Below are 22,164 nucleotides of genomic sequence, written 5' to 3'. Positions count from 1 at the left end.
TCGGAGAGGAGAAGAGCCACCAACAACAAAAGCCATGAAGAGGAATGAGAAGCTCCAGAGGGTTCTGAGCAGGAGAACATTTGGTGAAAAAGTGCAGTTTCTAAAAAATGTTGCACACAACCTCATCCTCGCTTAGAAGGTACGCTGGCCTTCAAAAATGACGATACCCAATCCGTCCTTTTCAGGACGACCGAATAGTTATGAAGAGATAAATTAACATTAAAATTTTCTGCACTAGCATTATTAAGCAAAAAAAAGTTTTTGTGGCACGCTTTGCGGGATATCAGGATTTAAACTCCACTTTTCGGGGCCCACACCCGCTCACAGAACTCCGTTGCTCTGGAAGTGGAAGAAACCGATATTGCTACAAGACAATTTTACAATAAATCCAAATACTTAACAAATGTCGGAATGAAGGTACGATCCTAAACAAACCTGGAAGAGGACAAAAACAAATCATTTTTCAGCAAGAAGAAATGTTAAGAAAATTCAAAGTAAACCCTAAAACGAGTGTACTTAACTTGGCAGCCGGAAAGGCGACAATTATTGAAAGACCAGTTTCAACCGAAACTGTTCGTCGCTTCTTTCGGAAGAATGATTTTAAGGGTAGAGTTGCTCGTAAAAAAATTATTATTTACAAAAATAAGAAGTGAAAACGTCGTAAATTTGCTAAAAAGCAACTCAACAAACCCCAAAGTTTCTAGAACAATGTTTTGTTCTCGGTCGAGACCGAAATTAACTTATTTGGGTCTGACGGAAATTAACTTATTTGGTTGTTTGGAGAAAGCCAATACTTTTTTCAAGACATAGAATTTGTTTGTCACTGTTAAGCATGGGGGAGCAAATGTTATGTTATGGGGGTCAATAGTGTGGCAAATGGGACTATGAACTTTGAATTTATTGACACAATCATGAACAAGTGGACATTTTTTATTTCCTAAAAGAAATATGCTTCAGTCTGCAGAAAAACTGAATTTATCAGCAACCATTCACTTCCAACAAAATAACAATCCAAAGCACACATCGCTTGTTGTGAAGGAATGGTTGTTGTATATTGCCAAAAACCAGCACAAGACCCCACCTTAGTCACCGGACCTCAATCCCATCGACCATTTGTGGGAAAAAATAAAATGAAGGTTGCAGAATTGCACCAAAACCAACAAAAGTCAATTGAACGTGAAGATCACGGAATTTTGGGGAAAATACCTCCGTCTTTTACTAAAAAATTGTGGAATCAATGCCGCGGAGACTATTAGCTGTGATTTTGGCTAAAGGTGGCCATAAATTTAACCACTCATTAATATTTGTGTATGCTTTGAATTCCGAGTATGCGCTTAATTTTGTGCCTTGAATTTGGTGATATTTTTAGTTTTTTAATTTTTATTATTTTTGGGTATACTGCGAACTTAATATAAATACGATCTGGAATTTACAATCGAATGTCTAATGCATTAAATAACTTCCAATATTTCGAATACAACCATTTATTTAAACTTATATCATTTTCTTAAAACTAAATTATATTAAAAATTATTGCTTCTCTTTTTAATCTTCAAAATAAAGTAATATAAAACTTCACCAACTGCCACTCCAATTATATGACAAACACAAGAAATAAAGAAAAGTTTTTGAATATCCAGCAACATCGAGTAATAAATTTCACGTTCCATTTCATACGTAAAAATAGTTGTAGGCCCAAAGAATATCAAAGTTCCCATAATCGATATACAAGTCTTAAGAATAAAGACGCTTGCTCTTTCTATAGCAGTGAATTGTCCGTAGAGTTTTGTAAAAGAAAAAGATTGTTCTGCGTAAAAATTCGCAAACATGGTTTCTAAAAAAAATTTGAAAATCATACTTCTTGATTCTAGTTCTTCTTTTCTGGCTCGAGGTATTAATATTGGTTCGGAATCGGCATAAATCCATCTATCTACCAAAAAAGTGTATTGATTTTTTTTCACTTTATCTCTAACCGTCACCATTTTACAATTCCACTTTGGATATCTACCAAAACCATCATGATGAAGTGACACTGACTTAATTACTCCTAAATCTTTGAGCAAAAATACTCTAAATGAAGCCTTGGAATTGCGTTGAAAAATTGATTTCATCGGTCTTGAGTAAACTGTCAAACTTGGGCTTTTCGATAAAGATCCATGTAGCCTGATCGTAACATTTGAACTTGTACCAGCATGCGTTTGTCCATTTGTGTAAATTGTGACTAAATATTCATGGGAGGCCTGTATGTCATCAGCATGGATGTAATCTATAAACACTATATTTTCAGAAGCTTGTACGTCTCTTCTCCAAGCAATCCACAAAAACAAAAATATTAAAAGAATGATTAAACTGAGTATTGTAACCATTCCAAAGTTGATAGCAAGATGATCAACAAATTTCTCGGACGTTCGAAAATGTCCAAAAGAGGGATATACTTTTGCCCCAAACATTGACAAATGCCAACATGAGCAATGAATGTGCGTTGCATTGGTCTGATTTCCCACTAAACAATACTTCGAAGTCCATTCCAGGGCTGACTGGTCCCAGGTTGTACACATTTTTATGGTCAATGTGAATGAAAATTCGACTCTGAAACTTGACGAAATGCCTAGAAAGGCTTTTCGTTTCATGATTTTATCGTTAATGAGGTATAAAGTGGTATTTTCGGTCGAGGCCGGAACGACCGTAGCATCTTTAAGAATAAAACTTCGTGGCCTCTGTCCCATCAGAAGAAGTACCCGTATATCATTGTCCAGAGGCAAAAATGTGACTAATAAAACTGAATTCTCAGGAAGTAACCTTTCATATACTAACATTTCCAGATCATTTTGAACAATTCCATGAGTTAGTATTTCTTCTGTAGAACTTTTGAGTTCCATATAGAAACTAAAATTACTTCTAACTGTTCTCGAGTTCAATGAACCCAAATTCTTGGAGTAAGCCCCGATTGAAAGAACTTCGGAGTTGATTGGATGCTGATCCGGATACCACCAAAGTGGATTCGATTGAAAAATTGTAGATTGTATAATGACTTCATTTCTATCGAGACTCTTTAAAAACTCTTTGGGCAGTTCGAAGACAGTCTTAGATTCATTCCAAGATAGAGGCACATTCATCCCGATATCAAGTTTGACAGACATACTCATAAAACCTTTTCTCTTTATGACCAAAGGAATCTCCCCTGGCAGTTGTACGAAAGCTGATACTACTCCCATTACTTGAAGACATCGGTGCATGCGTTTGAAAGCCTGTAACCAATTTGAAATGTGGATTACATCTTGAATGTCAAGTTCACCGTAGTCCGTATAGTTTTCTTTGAATGGATCTTCCGGTGGAATGGGTTCTGCATTATGAACCACAGGAAATTCTTCGACCTCTATTGCTGTCGTACCCAAAGATTCAGCAATATTGTTCATCATCACTTCATGAGTTTCAACCTGAAGTTCCAACACTTCTAAGTTTTTTATTGAGTGCAATAAACCCTTACTGACTTTAAGAAACAATTCTGAGATTAGAACGGCTGATTCACTGGTTGCATTCATGACACCGAAAAGATTATTTCCAAGAGCTAAGAATTGTTCGACAACAAGCAATCTATCTGCTTCCACTTCCCGAAAACATTTAACAATGTGTTTTAAAAATTCTTCTTGGTATTCAGAAGGTGTCATATGTTGAATTACAGTTTCTATCAGTATGAAGGCGGTAGTCTTGTCTCCGCTTGCAATTATAGCCTTCAAATTCGTCTCGTTTTGCGAAAGAAATGTTAGCCATGATCCTACGGCATTGGTAATCGGTTTGAGAGAAACTTGAAGCTGAACTTCGGTACAAGCTCCGATATCATCACAAATTTTTATTTTAACTGCACAAGTTTCTTCTGATGTTCGGAATAATCGTGTGGTAAAAGTTTCATCGCCACTGTGATCTAGGGTATTATTTCCCGCCGAGAACTTGTAGTCTATTGGTTTGTCTTCATCCACATAGCCCAAACAAGAAATTTCAAAGACAGTTTCATACTCAATTCCAGAAAGAGGTTTAATGGAACATGTTCCTTGGCTAGGTGGTTGGTTTAATATCAGGTTGATGGAAGTTTCTCCTTTCATAGAACCCAAGATAGCTTCAGCTTTCAGGGAGATTTCTTCTTTAGATTCTTCAACTAAAATCACTTGTCGATCATTGGCTATCTTAGTGCCGATCTCATTAAATACTGAATAAGTAATTTCCCCCGGTGGACATTTAATACATTCAAGCTTTAAGTGAATCAATTTTCCAGCGGAAAACTTTCCATGTTGACAATTTCGAAGACAGATAAAGTGTATGAACAACGAATCATGAGAAACTGCTTTTACTGTTTGATTAGTTCGATGTGAACTGTAAATATTGATTGAAGATCGTACGAGAAGACTGAATTTGTAGGTTTTGCTAAGTTGAAGGCTTTTTGCAGGTATGACAAGGCGGGGTCCTGTTAGAAGAGATTAGGAAGATGCGATAAGATTTAATTTAGAAACTTCCTCTAGACGACTTTGAGGTTAAGTCTTATATGTGCTTACCACTTCCCATATTAAGTCTACAATAATGATTTTCACTATCATCATCAGAAGTACAAGACCAAAAATATTGTAGCCTCTGATTCCCATTCGGAGGTCTTGCATAATCCCTTGAAGCTGATCCATCTAAAACAAATTGCTTCTTATAGTTTGCATCCCTGTATGGTCCTCCCAAGATGAATGCTCCTGTTGGCTTAGAGTCCACAAAGACATAACACTATTTAGAAAAAAGACGATCAATAGCTGCTTCCGTGGAAGAGTGTTGAAAACTTTTGAAACAGACCCGAAGAATAGTTTTGCTGATGTGATTGTTGCTACCATCAATCTCAAGGACATCTCCTTCAATTAGATACGATTGAATAAAGTCATCTCTATAATTAAACCACATAGTAAATGGCGGAATTGTAAGGTCTGTTCTTGATTGTTTGGGAAACTTATGAAGGACAACTTTAAAGAATGCGTTGTAAAAATTCAAGAGCACAGTTATTCATACCTGTATTGATGTAGTTCTTGACAGTCCATGAAATCCTTATATGAGAGTCCAGCTGGCATTTGGAATCCACGATAGGTTCGATAAAGTTAAATGCTTGAATGTCCATATGCAGAGGCTTGCGAGGGTTCAAGCAGTGAGGAAGATGAATTGCAGGTAAACAATTCTTTCCTGTTGGATCATAGACTAAAATACCGAATTCCCCTCGAAAGAAATTCTCTTCCGATTCACCAAAATCACTGAAATCCAAAGACATATGATTGATTCCGGGCTTCCAAAACGAGGCTTTAGTTATTCTATAGAATCCAACATTGTATGGAAGGTTGTCACTATGTTTTATTCCCAATCTCTTGCCAAGGGATTTCAAGTTATTGGATTTTATGAAGTGTCCACTTGTTGAAGTGAATGTGACTCCATCGATGAAACAGTCCAAAGTGTACAGTTCCAAAAGAGTCTCAACCGTTCCCAAGTTTTGCACAATTAACATTAATGACTGTTTGATACCGATTGGTGCAATGTGATTGTAGTGCAAATGAAAACCTTTGAAAGCATTTTGTTGGCTAGTGCACATTTGGCCGAAAAAACCTGATGGGCATTCACAATTATAATGTCCCGCATAAGATTGACATGTTCCGCCATTTTGACATGGATTTGAGGAGCAGTGGTCTTTTAATTTTGAACAGAATTCATCTTCGAAGAATTGTTCAACGCACTGGCATTGTGGGTTACCATTGTTGTCCAGCATGCAAACAGCTTCATAGTTACAGATGGAATTATTGCATTTCCGTTCCATACTCGTAGCGACGATAAATGAAAAAAATGTAAATAATTTAATTATATACAAACACATGTCAACCAATTTCCTGTTTTTCATTTTGATTTGAGAACTTAATGATTGATATTTGAAACTTTGAAAAGTTATTTTGATTTTATCAGGTATTTAGTGAGTAAAAGTTCAGGAATGAAATTTTAGTTGACTCTGGCTCTTTCGCTGACCAGGCGAATCACAAATGTTTAACTTCTCATTATAGGAAGCTATTGTAACCGGTCCAATTTGTCGAATTAAAAGTGTTGGCAATAATTAAAGGTTTCTATGGAACCTAGAAACTTTTGCCAGGTATTCGACAGCGAAAAGTGGGAAAGTCAGATCTTACTTTTCAAAAGATAAAACTGTTGCGTATTTGAAAGAGGATGAAAAGCGGGCGATCCAAGAGATAGAGGGGTGTCACAACAGGAATGAGGTTCGTAAATTTTACCAAAAGGTAAAAAAAAACCTCCCAAGTTTACCAGCCACGAACCGAAGCCTGTAAAGACGATCAGTGGAAGATCGAAGTAGAACCGCAGTCGATGCTGAGAATGTGGAAAGATCACTTCTCCAAATTATATAACGGCGATGACGAACCGAATTCCGCTGTAAGGGAGATAGAACAACTCAACCTCCTACCCGACCATGACGAAGTGAAGATGGCTATATCTAAACTTAAGTCAAACAAAGCTGCTGGAGCTGACGGCATCGGTTCCGAACTATTCAAAGCAGCAGGCGATGACTTGGTACGGAGCATGCACCAACTCATCTGCAAAATGTGGTCGGAAGAAAGCATGCCCGATGAGTGGAATCTCAGCATAGTGTGCCCGATACATAAAAAAGGAGACCCTCTAAACTGCACCAACTACAGAGACATCAGTCTGCTTAACATTGCATATAAGATTCTCTCTGCCGTATTATGTGAACGTCTGAAGCCATTCTTCAACAACCTGATTGGTCCTTATCAGTGTGGCTTCAGACCAGGAAAGTCCACTATCGACTAAATGTTCAGACTATGGCAGATCTTGGAAAAAACCCAGGAGCTTCAAATCGATACCCACCATCTCTTTATCGATTTTAAAGCCGCGTATGACAGCATCTATAGGGAAGAGCTCTGCCGATTAATGCCTAGTTTTGGCATCCCTGTCAAACTTATCCGTTTGTACAGAATGACGATGGAGAATGCACAAGGAGAATGCAAGGTCGGAAAAGATCTTACCGATGAATTTGATGTCAAAAAAGGTTTTAGACAAGGCGATGCACTGTCATGCGACTTCTTCAACATCGTTCTGGAAAGAATTGTGCAAAACTCAACCGTCAACACTAGAGGCACAATCTTCCAAAGGTCCATCCAATTACTCGGATACGCAGATGATATTGACATAATTGGGAGATCAAAGCGTGATTACAGTGGAGCGTTTTTGAGCATTGCGACGGAAGCGAAGAAGATGGGTTTAGTGGTCAAGACTAAGTATAAGCTGTCATCTAAAAAGGACACTGATCAACGACGTCTTGGACAAAACGTCACAAGGGACCGCTATAACTTTGAGGTAGTTAAGGGCTTTGTCTACCTTGGCACCGCTATTAATACAGACAACGGCACCAGCGCTGAAATCAAGCGAAGAATAACTCTTGCAATTCGCTGCTTCATTGGACTTAGAAGGCAATTGAGAAGTAAAGCCCTCTCTCGAGCATCTAAAATCACCATCTATAAGACACTCATCATCCCGGTTCTCATTTATGGCGCTGAGGCCTGGACTCTGTCAAGGAAAGATGAGAGCGTCTTAGGATGCTTCGAGAGAAAAATTCTTCTGCTGATTTTTGGTCCCGTACGCATAGATGGAGAATGGAGGAGAAGATATAACGACGAACTGTACGGGTTGTACAGCGATACTGACCTAGTTAGCAGAATTAAAGTCCAACGGCTTAGATGGATAGGTCATGTAGAGCGAATGGACATCAACGCTCCAGCCCGGAAGGTCTTCGAATCCAATCCCGAGGGACGGCGCGGCGCGGCGCAGTAGAGGAAGACCGCAACTCAGGTGGCGCACCCAGGTGGGAGAGGACCTCAACCAACTTGGCGTGCGAAACTGGAGACCTGGCTGGAGACGCATGTTGGTTGAGGCCCAGGTCCGCCCCGGACTGTAGCGCCACCTTAAGTAAGTAAGAAAGTAAGTATTTGAAAGAGGGATTTAAGGTTACCTTGAAAAAAAGTGTTAAAATGTTTACTGATTTTGAATTCATATTCATTATAATTCAAATTTAATAAATATATCGGTAGAGGGCTGAAGTTATTTCAATATTGTAATCTAGGAAATCTTTCTTTTCCATTACTGTGCATGTACCTAATTTTTATGAAATCAATATTACAAACAATTAGAGTGTGTACGTTAATTTTTAATTAAAACTGATGATTCATTGACAAATTTTTAGATCATAATTCTTTTCAAATTTAATATTTTTGCATTTATTTATTTGTATACACTTTTCAGAAAGGATTGTCAGGTTACGTCTTTTGGCCTTGGTTTTTACTTTGGATTAGGATTTAGATACCTTTGACACCTACTCAAATCGACTCTCTTATAGGCTGAAATAAAAACATTAAAATTAACAAACTAATAAAATCACAATATAAAATTATTACAATTATTGGTTTGGCAGTTCGCAATAGCCAAATAACAACTATTCGAGAATCTACGGTAGGTTCTTCCTCTATTATTTGTTGCACAACATGGTTGAATTTGTTGCGTACAGATACGATCACATTTCTTCTTTTGTGCATTAGAAACAGCTAATAAGCACGCTGTATATTAAAAAATGTAATTAAATTTTATTTTACATATTTTGTTTGATAATTGTATAAGTACTTACCAAGAGCAAAAAGCACAAAGATTAAAAATTTCATTTTTATAAGAGTTGTTTAGTTTAACACTGGAAACGAATTAATTTTACAACAGCAATATTTTTGTTTTTATAGGGAGATTTTTGCTATGATTTACAATTTCATTTTTTTAATGAATGGAGAAATTAATTAAACACGACATAAAAACATTATTGTTGTTGATAAATTTAAGAAAATGATGAATGAAGGGCTGCAGAATAAATGAACTTAATTTTGTATTGTCTTGGAGTCTTTTTTTGTATCCAGGTCAAGATGAATCTAAAAAGGAAACACCTGCATTAAGTTTACTCAATCAAGCTTCTGGTAAAAATAATTATATTGTTTATTGGGACTGTGATAATTATTTTTGATTCATTTTTTAACAAACAACAACAGAATTCATTCAAAAGATTACATCTTGTACATCAACAATTGTATAATATTTATTTTAATTCTTCAAAGGATGTGATGTGTTAACATTTAAAATTGAAAACAAATTGATCGAACTAAAAAAAAGAATGACATATTATCGGGATCAACTTAATCTTGAGAAGGATCCAATTCCTGAGCGTGGACGTTACAGAACCTATATCAGCTAAATTTTTGAATACGGATGGCTACGCGGCGAGACTTGACTAGACTTTTTGTAGTCAAACGAGACTTTTTAAGTATTATTTTAGAGTTAGGTCGTTTTTAAAATGTGTAGGAAATTTAAGTTTCTTAATTTAAAGTTGTTTGTTATAAATTATGTCTTTCATATTTTTTGGACATCTTTTCCATTTCTATCATAATTATGTATATGAAGGTCAGTGTTTCAAGAATTCCTATCGATTTTTGCTTAAGCTCAGTTCTGGAGGTACTACAAAATATCTTATGTTGTTAAAACAAAATTCAACTCATTTCCATATAACAAATCAACACAATTTTGCTAGTTACCGTAGTTGGAAAAGATATTTTACTTGAGCATGCTTTTAATACTAATGAAAATTGTTACAGATGTTCAGAACTACATTATTTAAAACTAGGAAGAGTTCCGAAAAATCCCAAGTACATACAATCATTCAACTTTTTTTTTTAAATTATTCCATTTTTCAATTCCTATTCAAATTTTAAATTTTGAGGCTCAAGATATTTTTAACCTTCTATATGTAATCGGTCCAATAAAATCTAAATAACATATTTTTAGATAGAGATCTGAGTGTGCATGTTTACGTACATACGTTTGGGAAGCTTTTTCCGTCGTCCCTTTCTCAAGAACGAGCAGATTAACCGACTTTATATAAATTAAAAAAAGAGGCTGGAATGCGACCCAGACTGATAAATTCCAATCCTGTCTGTCAATTTGCCTTGCTTATGAGATTTGTGTTTTATAAATCATACAAATAAAAAATAATTATCACCTCCAATATTTTACTAACAAAAATTATTAAATCTCCAAAATGATTGTACGCAACTGAGAACAACGTTTTTGACATTTGGTCAAATTTTGAAAAAAAAAATCGAATTGATAGTTTTTTTTACAAAAGATAAAAACCTAAAAAAACATTACTAAAAGTTGGTAAAAATTTACTTTCGACTATATCGTTAGCAAAAATAGATTTTTAAATCAAACTATTTCATCATATGCAAAATATTGTTGGCAATTTTGAAATTTTGTATAATAATTCAACTGAAAAGTTTTTTCACAAAACACGAAAACCTACAAATCTTTTAAGCAAGGCAAATAGACAGGATTGGAATTTATCAGTGTGGGTCAGATCCCAGCCTCTTTTAACATTTTTATTTCGATTCATTTATATTTTATTTATAGGTATCAATTTATAGTATACAAAATTAATATATTATGTTTAATCAAGTTTGGTAAGTTCTGTTTTAAAGTTAAAGCCACTAACAATCTTAAATAAAACTAACAACTGTCTCTTCTCTCCAAAAATTCTGTTTTAAAATAGTACATATAAATAATATACCTGCAAAATAAGTTTGTCTGTACAAATTTAAATGCCATTTGGTTTCTCAAAAAACCTTTAATTTTTAATTAATTTAATTTGTATACAAACTTCTTGATTTTCCTATGAAAATGTTGACCCGTTTTCGAGATATTGTATCTACACAAATATTGACATTGTGCATTAAAACAACTATTGAAATCAGTTCATATGTTTCTGATAAAATTTAAAACAAAATAACGGTTCTACCAAGTAAAGAAAACAAAAATTAGAAAAAATATAACACAAATGCATATACGAGTATGTTGATTTTTGAGAAAATTCGAATTTGCCGTTTGTGACCAAAAATGTGTCCAAAAATGTGTTTGTGATATTTTTGATCTTAAAAAAAATGAAAAAGCACCTAACATGTATCTGCTTAAACTTAATCGACCCAATGGTTTGGTCTGTAGGGAAGAGAACAAACGGATGGAATGGGGGACCCACTTAGAAATTGTGTATTTCTAAAAGAGAATCGTTTGAACTACAAAACGTAAACTTCCATTCCTATAAAATGGGAGGATGTGAAGAACTAAATTTTCGAAACTTCTACAACTTCTTTTTGCAATATTTTGTTATGCGAATATTATTAAGAGAAAAGTTTGAACCCTTATTGTAAGCTAATAAATAGTTTACAAACAAGGTACACAATATTTTTGAAAAGCATTGCCATTTGATAGTTAAGACGGAACAAATGGATTTATTCACAAATTATTTAATTTACAACATAGTTGACTAAATTCTAGTCTCTAAAACTCGGTTTATTAAAAAATTGAAACTCGGTTAAGTTTTAATTTCTTTCTTCATCAGTTCTCGAGCGTTAGAACTCTGATTTATATGTGAGTCTGAGATTTAAAACTTCGATTTATTAGACCTTCTTACTTTGAGATTCTAGGGCGTTAGAACTCGGTTTAGCAATATTTTTAATTCTTTTAGCGATTTAATGGCCATTAATATTGTATTACTAAAATCTCATGGCACCGAATGTTTTCAATGTGCAATAATAACAAATTGTAAGAAAATACAGTTATGCATGCGGATAAGTCCAGCTCACAACGACTTTCATACTAAGAAAATACAGATAATATGTTTATGTAGGTTTGAAAGATTAGTTCTGAAATATACGACTACACAAGAGAGCATACAAACCATGGACAATTTGTCAAGAAAAAAGAGGCTGGGATGCAGCCACACTGATAACTTCCCATCCCGTCTCTCGATTTGTCTTGCCTAAAGGGTTGTAGGTTTTCGTGTTGGGTTAAAAAAGTTGTCAGTTGAATTATTCTTAAAATTTTTTAAATTGCTAACAATATTTTTTCATATAAAGAAATAATTTAGTTTGAAAATCTAGTTTTGTTAAATAGATTTTTAGTCGGAAACGAATTTTTACCAATTTTAGTAACATTTCTTAAAAGTTTGTATTCCTTATATATAAACAAATAAAAATTGGATGAATGAAATTAATTTGAAGTCAATGTTTTCTATAATTTACGAGATATCGAGAACTGAACATCAATTTACCGGTATGCATACTATTTTTTGTAGATTCTATTTTTTTTTGAAAGAACTGACTGTTAGATGTTTATAAAATGTCAAAAACAGTTTTTTTTTAATTAATTTGAAGCCTTTATCTTAAATTTTTGAAAAGACATTTGAGCCGAAAATCAATTTTTACCAACTTTGAGTAATGTTTTTATTTAGGTTTTTATTTTTAATTAAAAAAAACTGTCAATTCAATTTTTCTCAAAATTTTACTAGATGTTAAAAAAGTTATTTTCGTTGCACAAAATTTTTTTGTTGAACAAATCAAATTATTCGTAAAATTTTCGAGGTGACACATTTTTTTCATATTTTTGATTCATAAAAAACCGTTAATGTGATTTTTTTACAAAAATATACTGGTTTGGTATCACGTAACAATATGTAGTATAAAATTTAGTTCTAGTCTCTAACGTCATAGTGAGATATGTAGGGTTAACAAAATGTTCACCTTTTTTTTTAACTGTTAAGATAAAAAATCAAAGACGCAATTTTCTTGAGATCCTTTTCTTCATCTTTCTGCATTATTATCTGTGTAACAAAATGTATTTGAAGTCGATATCTCTACTGGTTCTTGAGTTATAGGTAACGAAAAAAACGTCGCTAACGTACGGACGAACGAACGTTACGTACACACGCACGTAGAGAGGACTTTCTAAAAATCCTTGAAACGTCGAGAAATGTCAAAATTTTCAATTTGACAAATCGGACCCATTACAATACAATACTTCCTATGGCAAGTTAATAACTTAAAATCTCAAACGTAGTTAGACATTTTGTTTGTTTGAAGAAGTCGATTCGTCTGTGCGGACATTATTTCCATTGAAGAACATATTATGTTTATTAAGTAATAATTTGTGTTGAAAAGCGATGCACAAGTTTCAATTAAAATTATATTGCAGAGTAAAATAAACCTTAATCTCATTAATGTTTTCCCAACAACGGACGCTACTTCTTTACCCTTGCCACTATTTTTTTTTGAAATTCTATGAATGTTCCAAAGAAGTCATAAGGTCCATAGACCCTGTTCTAATTTGTGTAACCTTAAGGTCCATGGGCATTCTAACCGCAGATATTTAAAAAAATGTATTAAAAAACAAAACATTTTAAAAGCAAACAATAAAAAATAATATTAAAAGTGCAAAAAAAAACTTTTTAACGGAATTGGTCCACAGAAAAAGAAAATCTATTTATATAAATCGACAATTTATTTAGCAAACTGAAATCAATAACAACATTGTTTGTTTGACAACATTGACGCACATTCTTTTTGCTTGAGAGATACCAATTGTTGCAACAGTGCCACTTTGCGACCGGTGCCGGTGTCATAAAAAGCCGGCGATATACTATCCCATGCTTCCTTGCAAGTGCGAGCTCCTTCTATATGATTATAGTTGCACGTCTCGAGCAATAACGTCAACTCACCTATTGCTCTAAGATCTGCTTTCTTTTGGACGTCATTTGATGCGGCAGGTAATTCATTCTGGCAAGAGTCCCACAAACCCCTAATTATCATGAGCTCTTGCGCTGACCTTCCATTCAGAGTAATTCTCCCTGCCTTTAAGACGATTAAATGGAATCTGAGACGTCATTTCTTCGGTTGAACTTTTCGTAAAATCTTCGACTAGAATTTTTTCAAAAATCGTCACTTTTATCTGAGATGTCCTTAAACGAATCGCTTAGTTTAATTGTCTCAACTTTATCAACCATATGACAAGTATACTTCAAGGCAATTTACAATTAAGTTAAGCGCTAACGAAATTACAACCAAAGAAAATTTCACGAAAATATTAACCGCGGCAAATAATAATACAAATTTAAATCAAATATTATTATATTATTATTTCTGATAAAAAAGGAACGACACTTCCATTTAATTGTAAGAAAGAGAAGAAGTAATTTAATATGTAAATGTCAAGTTAACAAATGTCATTTAGTTTATTGGGCACGTTTAATTAACTTTCCAATAATTATTTTAAATGCATGTTTTTTGATGGGAAAATACTTAATCTACAGTTATTACCTGAAGTGGTATAACATATAAGTACCGCTTAGGTAGATGTTTTCAAGGTTTGATATTTTTAAAACCATTGAAATTCCAAAAACGCTGGTTTTGTATTTGTTACCATTTTAATGTTACAACCTGGAAATGGAGGTTTTAGACAAAAAGCCTATTGATTTTTTATGCTTATATGGTTTTTCTGAGGAATTTATTCCACTTGTTAGTAATATCAATATTTTTCAATATCTGAACCGATTTTCAATGATATGCGAAGTATACCTACGAGTAAGTTTAAGGAATTGTATGACCCAACAAATTGTTGTTCTAACTCTTTGCAATCAAATAAAACAATAATTTTTTTTTAATTTGATGTACATTATATTTTATTTAGTATAATCAAAAAAGTTGGTTTTGTTACCGGTATCTAAATCTACATTTCCGGTGACAATTTATTTTTTGCATTTAGTCAGATCGACTTTCTTCCAAGCTGTAAACCAAAAATTTATAAATTATTTAAACTTATAATAATTTGCTTATACGAAAATTATTACCATTTTTGACTTTGCAGTTTTCTTTGTCTAATGAGCAATTGTTTATGAACTTTCGATAAGTTTGTCCTTTGTCTTTTGTTGCACAAACTGGTTGAACTTGCTTAGAACATTTACGATCACATTTGCCACCCTTCCTCTTATCCTTGTCCTTATCCTTTTGAGCGTTAGATACAGCTGCTAAGCATACTGAAATTTTCAAAATTATTAAAAAGATTTTATTTATACCTTATTTTTTTGAACAATTTCTTACCAAGAACAAAAATTAAAATAAGTGATATTTTCATTTTTCAAGTAGATTTCTAGATAGATGCCGAAAATAAATTAATTATAGAGCATCAGTACAACAGCTTTTAAAGGCACATTAATAAAAAATATATTTTTGTTTATAAAATATTCATGTCATTGCAGAATACGGAATAAAATAAATACAAGTATGTAAACAACTGTTCATAAATAAAGGAGAAGACTCAATAAAGTTCTGAATTTGACCCAATTGAAGGTTAACAATTAAATTACGTATGAGTTCATGTAAATCAAGACCTTTATTTATTATCTAGATTAAATAAGTTCAATATTATATGCGAACAAAATGATAATACAAAATAATCATCTGTTAAGGTAAGAATAATTTTAATTAAATATTTGATTAATGTGTTGGTACAATGGGATAATATCGTTTTATTTTAGATTTATTTCAAAATTGGTATTCAATTTTTAGCTGTTTAAAAAAAAACAACAAAAACTGAATTTCTTTTTTATTGCTGTAAAATAAATTAAAACTATTCATTTTTCACCAAAAAGTTATAATCCAAAAACTATTCAATCGTCATTAAACTTTAAAAAAATATAATTTTTGTCCCTAAATTAATTTTTACTTGCGACATTTATAGGAACTATTCGGATTTGTATAGATTTTCGAACTGGAGATTTTAATCAAACATGAAATTACCTGAATATTAAGGTTTTCGGGTTAGGCGCTCATTTCATTTTTTAAGACTAAAAAGAACAGTAGTAACCATACAAATTTGCTGGTCAAAATCGAAAATTTGATTTTTTTTTTCAAAAACAAACCGCTAGATTTTTGTCTTGTTCCAAAAGGATACTCTCATATAACCGTTATTTTTTTTATGTCAAGAACTAAATAACTGCAGAAGGCTCTTATACTTTTCAATAATATTTGATGATCAAAAATGAAATTGGAAACATTTTTTTTGTGAAATTCGATATCTTAAAAATGGGTCAAATGTCAAACGTATTTTAATCAGCTTAAAAAACTGCATACCAAAAATATTTAAAACTAATCTAGCGTATTTGACTATTGTATATCAGAGCAAAAACTCTCACATTTAAAGATTTAGGTGCTCATTTCTGTTCCAACTTAGAATTTACACATTACATTAATTTTATTGTTAATAAAACAAGTTCTATGCTTGGTTTAATAAAACGCTGGGCTTTCTTTGTATAATTGTCATGTTCGTTTTCATCTTAAATATACTTGTCAGGTATGGTCTCCCTATAACGAAATTCACAGAAAAGGTATTGAATCAATTCAACATAATAAACTTGTTGCTTATTTTTGCTTAAAATAGGCTTGGAGAGTTTTTTTAGAAGGAATAGCTCTTTTAATTTAAATATAACTTCCTTAAACCGAATTTATAAATGGAAACAAACATAATTGATCTCTATCTGTCACGAAGTTGAGATATTGTTTTTATTGCTTTTTAAGTAAGACAGATTAAACAATTTATAAATTGCTAGCTTTAAGAGCAGAATAGATCCAAATAGCATTTGGTTATTATTGTGATAGTTAGCAGAATTTGCATACGTATGAAAACATACGTTTTCAGTTTTTTCGATAATTCGATTGACTTCAAACTTTTGTACAAATTAAATCCTTTTAATCAGAACCACGAAGCATTTGAAACAAAATTATGAACATTTTACAAAAATAATATATTTATGTACATATATAGATAGAAACAAAAAAGTATTTTATTATGATGAATGATGACGAAAACGCAAACAGAATGAGAATAAAAATAAAAAAAAAGAGGCTGGGATGCGACCCACACTGATAACTTCCCATCCCGTCTGTTGATTTGTCCTGCTTAAAAGTTTGTCTATATGTACTCGTATCAATTTTACCAAATTTTCTTACTATTTTTTGTAGATTTTATTTTTTATAAAAAAACGGACTGTTTGATTTTTATATAAAAATTACTGAATGTCGAAAACAATATTTTCTGTGAAATAAAATAAGTTTGCAGCCAAAATTTTTAATTTTTGAAAAGCCATTTGAGTTGAAAGTAAATGTTTACCAAGTTTTAGTATTGATTTTCTTAAAGTTTTATTTTTTGTATAAAAACTGTCAATTCGATTTTTTTCAAAATTGTATCGAATGTTGAAAACAATATTTCTTGTAAGATACGATTAGTTTGAAGCCAATATTTCAAATTTTTGAAAAGATATTTGAGTCAAGAATCAATTTTTACCAACTTTTATACTATTTTTTTTAGGTTTTTATTTTTTGTAAAAAAAACTGTCAATTCGATTTTTCTCAAAATTTGTCCTAATGTTGAAAAAAATATTTCTTATAAGTAAAAATTAAATAAAAGCTATTATCTCAAATTTTTGAAAAGATATTTTAGTTGAAAATCAACTTTTATTAATTTTTTTTCGGTTTTTAATTTTTTGAAAAAAAGCCCGTCAATTCAATTTTTCCTAATATTAAAAACAATATTTCTTTTAAGTAAAAATTAGATAGAAACTTTTATCTCAAATTTTTGAAAAGATATTTGAGTTGAAAATCATCAAAAAAAAATTTTTTTTAAAAAAAAAAACTGTCAATTCGATTTTTTAAAATTTTACAGAATGTTGACAACAATATTTTTTGAAAGATAAAAGTAAATTAAAGCCAATATCGCAAAGTTTTAAAGAGATATTTGAGTCGAAAATCATTTTGTAGCAACTTTTATTAATTTTTTTTTAGATTTTTATTTTTTATAAGAAAACTGTCGATTCGATTTTTCTCAAAATTTTATCAGATTTCAAAAACATTATTCTTCGTTGCTCAAAATTGTTTTGGAAATGAAATCATATTTAAGTCGTAAAATTTTGGAGGTGACAAATTTTTTGCTCAGTTTTTTTGTTTTGATTTAAAAAAAAAACCGTTAAATGTTTTTTTTTTCAAAAAATATTCTTTGATATCACGTTACAATATATTATATAAAATTTAATTCAAGTCTCTAGCGTTTTTGGTTCGTAAGATATTAAGGGTTAACCAAAATATTCACCTTTTTTTCAAACTGCTATAGTAAAATAAACCACTGACGCTATTTTCCTGAGAGCCCTTTCTGCATCTTTCTACATTATTACCAGTATAAAAATATGTTTGAAGTCGATATCTCTTTTGAGCTATGGACGACAAAAAAAATGTTCGCGAACGTACGAACATACGAAAGTACGTACACACGCATGCACATACATCTTTCTAAAAATCTTTTGTTTCGACTATAGGGAGCTTGAAACGTGGAGAAATCAATTTGACAAATCGGACCCATTACAATAACTTTCTATGGGAAGTTAAAAGTTCAACTTGAGATTTTTGTTTGGTTCGGTTGTTTTAGATTAACAAGTTGTCTAATGATGTTACTTTTCTTATTGTTCCTGTATTCGTAAAGATAAAATACATTTGAGTACTCTGAATATAAGAAAAAAAACGGTGACTTATGCTTTTTGGCTTTGATCGAATGTTTGTAAATAACTGGTTATCTGATTTCCCTTTTAGGTTTTAAAAACTATGTACCTAAATTACCTTTCAAAGTAGTCTCATTCACAAAGCAGAAATAATAAAATAAAACACTTTCAAACTTAAATTAAGCATGAATGTTTATGTTTGTTTCGTATTTGAATGTTAACATTTAAAATTTATATAGTTTGTATTCACATTCATAACCACAACTCTTATCCATGGGCTTTTATGATTTCCATATTACTTCTTACAATTTTTCAAATCGGCTTTCTTCCAAGCTGAAAAACAAAAACAAATCAATGTTACTAAAAGAACTTGAGCACAATTATAAACTATATGTTTACCATCATTAGTTTTACAATTTTCAATGGCTAACAAGCAGCTATTGTTGAACCTGCGATAGGTTTTGCCTTTGTCCCTAGTTGCACAAACTGGTTGAAGTTGTGTCGTACATTTGCGACTACATTTTCCCTCCACCTTCGGACCCTTACCCTTTTGAGCATTGGATACAGCTATGAAGCAAGCTAAATAATATTGACATTTTATGTATTGTTTGTTTCAAGAGTTTTTATTTGACAATGTGTGATTTTTAGAAACTTACCGAGTGCAATAAGTAAAACAATTGATATTCTCATATTAGAGCGTGTTTCTTGGTAAGATGTTGGAAATGAATTAATTTTAAAGATGCGATGCAGCCCTTTTTATATGAATATAATTTTGTGATTAATTTTTACGTTAACATATTTGTGAGTACACAAATATTTATAAACAAATCTTATTTAATGAAGTGGTGAACTTGGCCCTATTTAAGATTGAAGTATACATTTACAGTTGGGTTTATATTATTTATCAAGACCTTTATTTTTTTCTAGATAAGGTTTTGTGTATTTTTTTAAGGTAAGTTCTATAATAAACTCCTGTTAAGGCCAAGTTAATTTTTAAGAGGGCTGAATAAATTCATGAATTATTGCTTTAATTGAATGATTTTTGAGTAGAATGCTGTGGTTGAGACAAAAATGTTCATATTCAGGAATTGTTTAAAATTTCTTAATAGTTACCTTACCATTGCATCTTTATTCGTTCAATTGTTTGGGTTGCATGAAAATCAAGCCAAAATTCGACAAAAACTAAGATACAAAATAAGAGGTTTCATAAGAAACCACCAAAATAAATGTCCACCTCCTGAATCCTGATACACTAACTTATACGATCACTGTTAAAAGAGAAAATGTAACCGACAAGCTTTTTTTATAATAATACAATAAATTATTTTTTCGTAAATACTGTTTATAACAAAATAACACAGATTTGGTTGATTAAAACAAATATAAAAGAAATTTAAGAAGACAAAAATAATTTCAGTTTTGTAGATAATAAGGAGAGAGAAATGGTACCGTTCGAAAAATGTTGGCCAAACTTTTTTTTCAATTTTTTTTCGAATTTTGTCAAATGAGTATTTTGAATTTTGAGATTTTTCTAAAATGGTCACGGGAGCGAAAATTTGTTATACAGAACATTTTTTGATACCTGCCTCATTTAAAATTTAAAGAAAAGTACTTTTTATTAGAAGTTTTTTTTTTGTATTGCTTCTCAGAAACGTATTGTATCTAATTAGTACACTGTTAAACCTCTTCTTACACATCGGCAAGACATTGAAGGTTTTTCCATTTGGGTGCAGGTACGGTGTTCCAGGTCGGGTTAAGTATTTTTTTTAATTTATCAACTAACTTTGGGCGCTTCCTCGCAACCTCAAGTTTCTTTTTAGACCAAATATTCTCAATTGGGTTGAGATCTGGACTGAAGGGTGGCCAACTTAGTGCATCGATATTATTTTCCCCGAAGAACTTTAACCTTAGAAATAAAAAAAAGTCAAATATTACATTTAGTCATACAAGTTTTAGCTTTTTTTTAAAGCTTAATATTTGTCAGTCATAGAAAAATAAACACAATTTCATACTTTTAATTTTGGCTGTACGACAAAGAGCATAAAATGAAACTGCAAGTGTCTCTTGAAAGCTCTAGCACCGTGGGCTCCAATACGTTTTCAAGGACTCGAAGGTAAACTTTTGCATTGACTTTGGATTCTAGAAAGCTCTTTCTACCTTTTTCATGTCCAGAAAGGCTTCCCACACCATCACACCTTCAGTTTGTGGGGCATTTACAAAATGCAATCAATGCTTAGTCTTTCTTTCTGTTCCCTTCGCACAAGGATCCTTGCATCTACAACAAGGAGCTTAAATTTTGATTCGTCCGAAAAGATGACATTGTTCCACATATCTTCAGACCAATTCAGGTGCTCACAAGCCGAAAGCAATCGTTTTTCTTTGACTCTTTTTGTAAGTTCAGCTTTCACGAGCCTTTTTGTCAGTGTTTACTTATATTCAACAAGTATTTGTCAATTAAAAGCTCACTGAGCTTGACGAAATTACTTTGCCTGTAGCTCAACACAGATCGTTTTTAGGGTTCACCGAAGAATTGAACAGATGGCGACGACTGTACAAAACCTAAAAACGATCATTTACTTTGGTCGTCGTCTTTTCTGGCCTCCATTAGCATTTTTCCTGCTAGTAGTCACGGTGTCACGATATTTTTCCAAATTCCATGCCACAGTTTATTGAGCAATATTCACTTACTTAGTATTTTTGGGTGTTGTCAAATTGAGACGTGACATACACAAACTATTGGCTTTATGTTCCAAACTGTTTTTAAACATAATAAAAGTAAGTACATTATTAGTTATTATATTAGTATAATTGACGAACTATGTTACTGTATCTTAAAAGAATAACAATAAATTTAAAAATACTAACTAAGTATTTAAAACGAATAAAAACAAAATATTGAAAAAATATTTAAATTCAAAGCTGTTAAATTATTCCAAATATTACTAATTACATCTAAAACATCTTTTGATAGATTTTTTGTATGTGGCAGTTTTCTTAAGCTTGTTAAGTATGGATAAGAACTTAAAAGTAATTGATTAAGTAAATAAATCTTGGTTGTTTGCCTATTGGGAACTTTTTGGAGTGAAGTTTAATCTAAACTACTTAAAATCTATATATTTATCCTCAGATAATTGACCTATAAATAATTTCATGAATAGCTGCAGGAAGGTTATGTCAAGGATCAGTACCAACTAACTGCCTTCTTTTCAAAAGAGCAAAATTCGTTAAGTTGTCTACATGAATCTTAATATATAAAAATTCAGTGTCATATGTATGTTCCCAGTGAACTCTTCACCAAGTAAACCGATTTCGGTGGAAGTTGGCAATTTATGTGTAATTTGGTCTAATTTAAGATATATTATAGTTTATATTTCCATTAATGGTCTAAATTGTATGTATGTTGCATTTATATATAAAAATCCAGTGTCATTATGTATGTTCCCAGTGAACTCTTCACCAAGTCAACCGATTTCGATGAAAGTTGGCATTTTATGTGTAATTTGGTCTAACTTAAGATATAGTATAGTTTATATTTCGAGTAATGGTATAAATTATTTACATATATGTTGCAAATGAAAAACACTTAATATAAAATCTACTGTTCTAATTATATATGATCATTATGTTTTCGGAAATATATTTTGACTTTGAAATAAAACTCAGCTGATCCC

General features: G+C 31.9%; 2 protein-coding genes across 2 annotated transcripts; both read right to left on the bottom strand.

The window, feature by feature from the left end:
• Positions 1–321: 321 nt before the first annotated feature.
• Positions 322–5,867, bottom strand: LOC129945126 (polycystin family receptor for egg jelly-like). The gene is made up of 5 exons (XM_056054785.1): positions 5,038–5,867; positions 4,828–4,991; positions 4,548–4,761; positions 1,543–4,459; positions 322–364 (listed from the first exon to the last, which is right to left on the bottom strand). Exons 1-5 carry the CDS (start codon positions 5,825–5,827, stop codon positions 322–324), a joined length of 4,128 nt encoding a protein of 1,375 aa, XP_055910760.1. The 5' UTR covers positions 5,828–5,867.
• Positions 5,868–8,215: 2,348 nt separating this feature from the next.
• LOC129948409 (vasotab-like) lies at positions 8,216–8,858 on the bottom strand. Its single transcript, XM_056059412.1, has 3 exons — positions 8,711–8,858; positions 8,484–8,642; positions 8,216–8,426 (listed from the first exon to the last, which is right to left on the bottom strand). Exons 1-3 carry the CDS (start codon positions 8,742–8,744, stop codon positions 8,368–8,370), a joined length of 252 nt encoding a protein of 83 aa, XP_055915387.1. The 5' UTR covers positions 8,745–8,858; the 3' UTR covers positions 8,216–8,367.
• Between the last annotated feature and the right edge of the window lie 13,306 nt (positions 8,859–22,164).

The sequence above is a fragment of the Eupeodes corollae genome, chromosome 2 (assembly GCF_945859685.1).
Source record: "Eupeodes corollae chromosome 2, idEupCoro1.1, whole genome shotgun sequence".
NCBI lineage: Eukaryota > Metazoa > Arthropoda > Insecta > Diptera > Syrphidae > Eupeodes > Eupeodes corollae.
The sequence above is the reverse complement of the archived record's forward strand: the minus strand, read 5'-3'. Positions and strand labels throughout refer to the sequence as shown.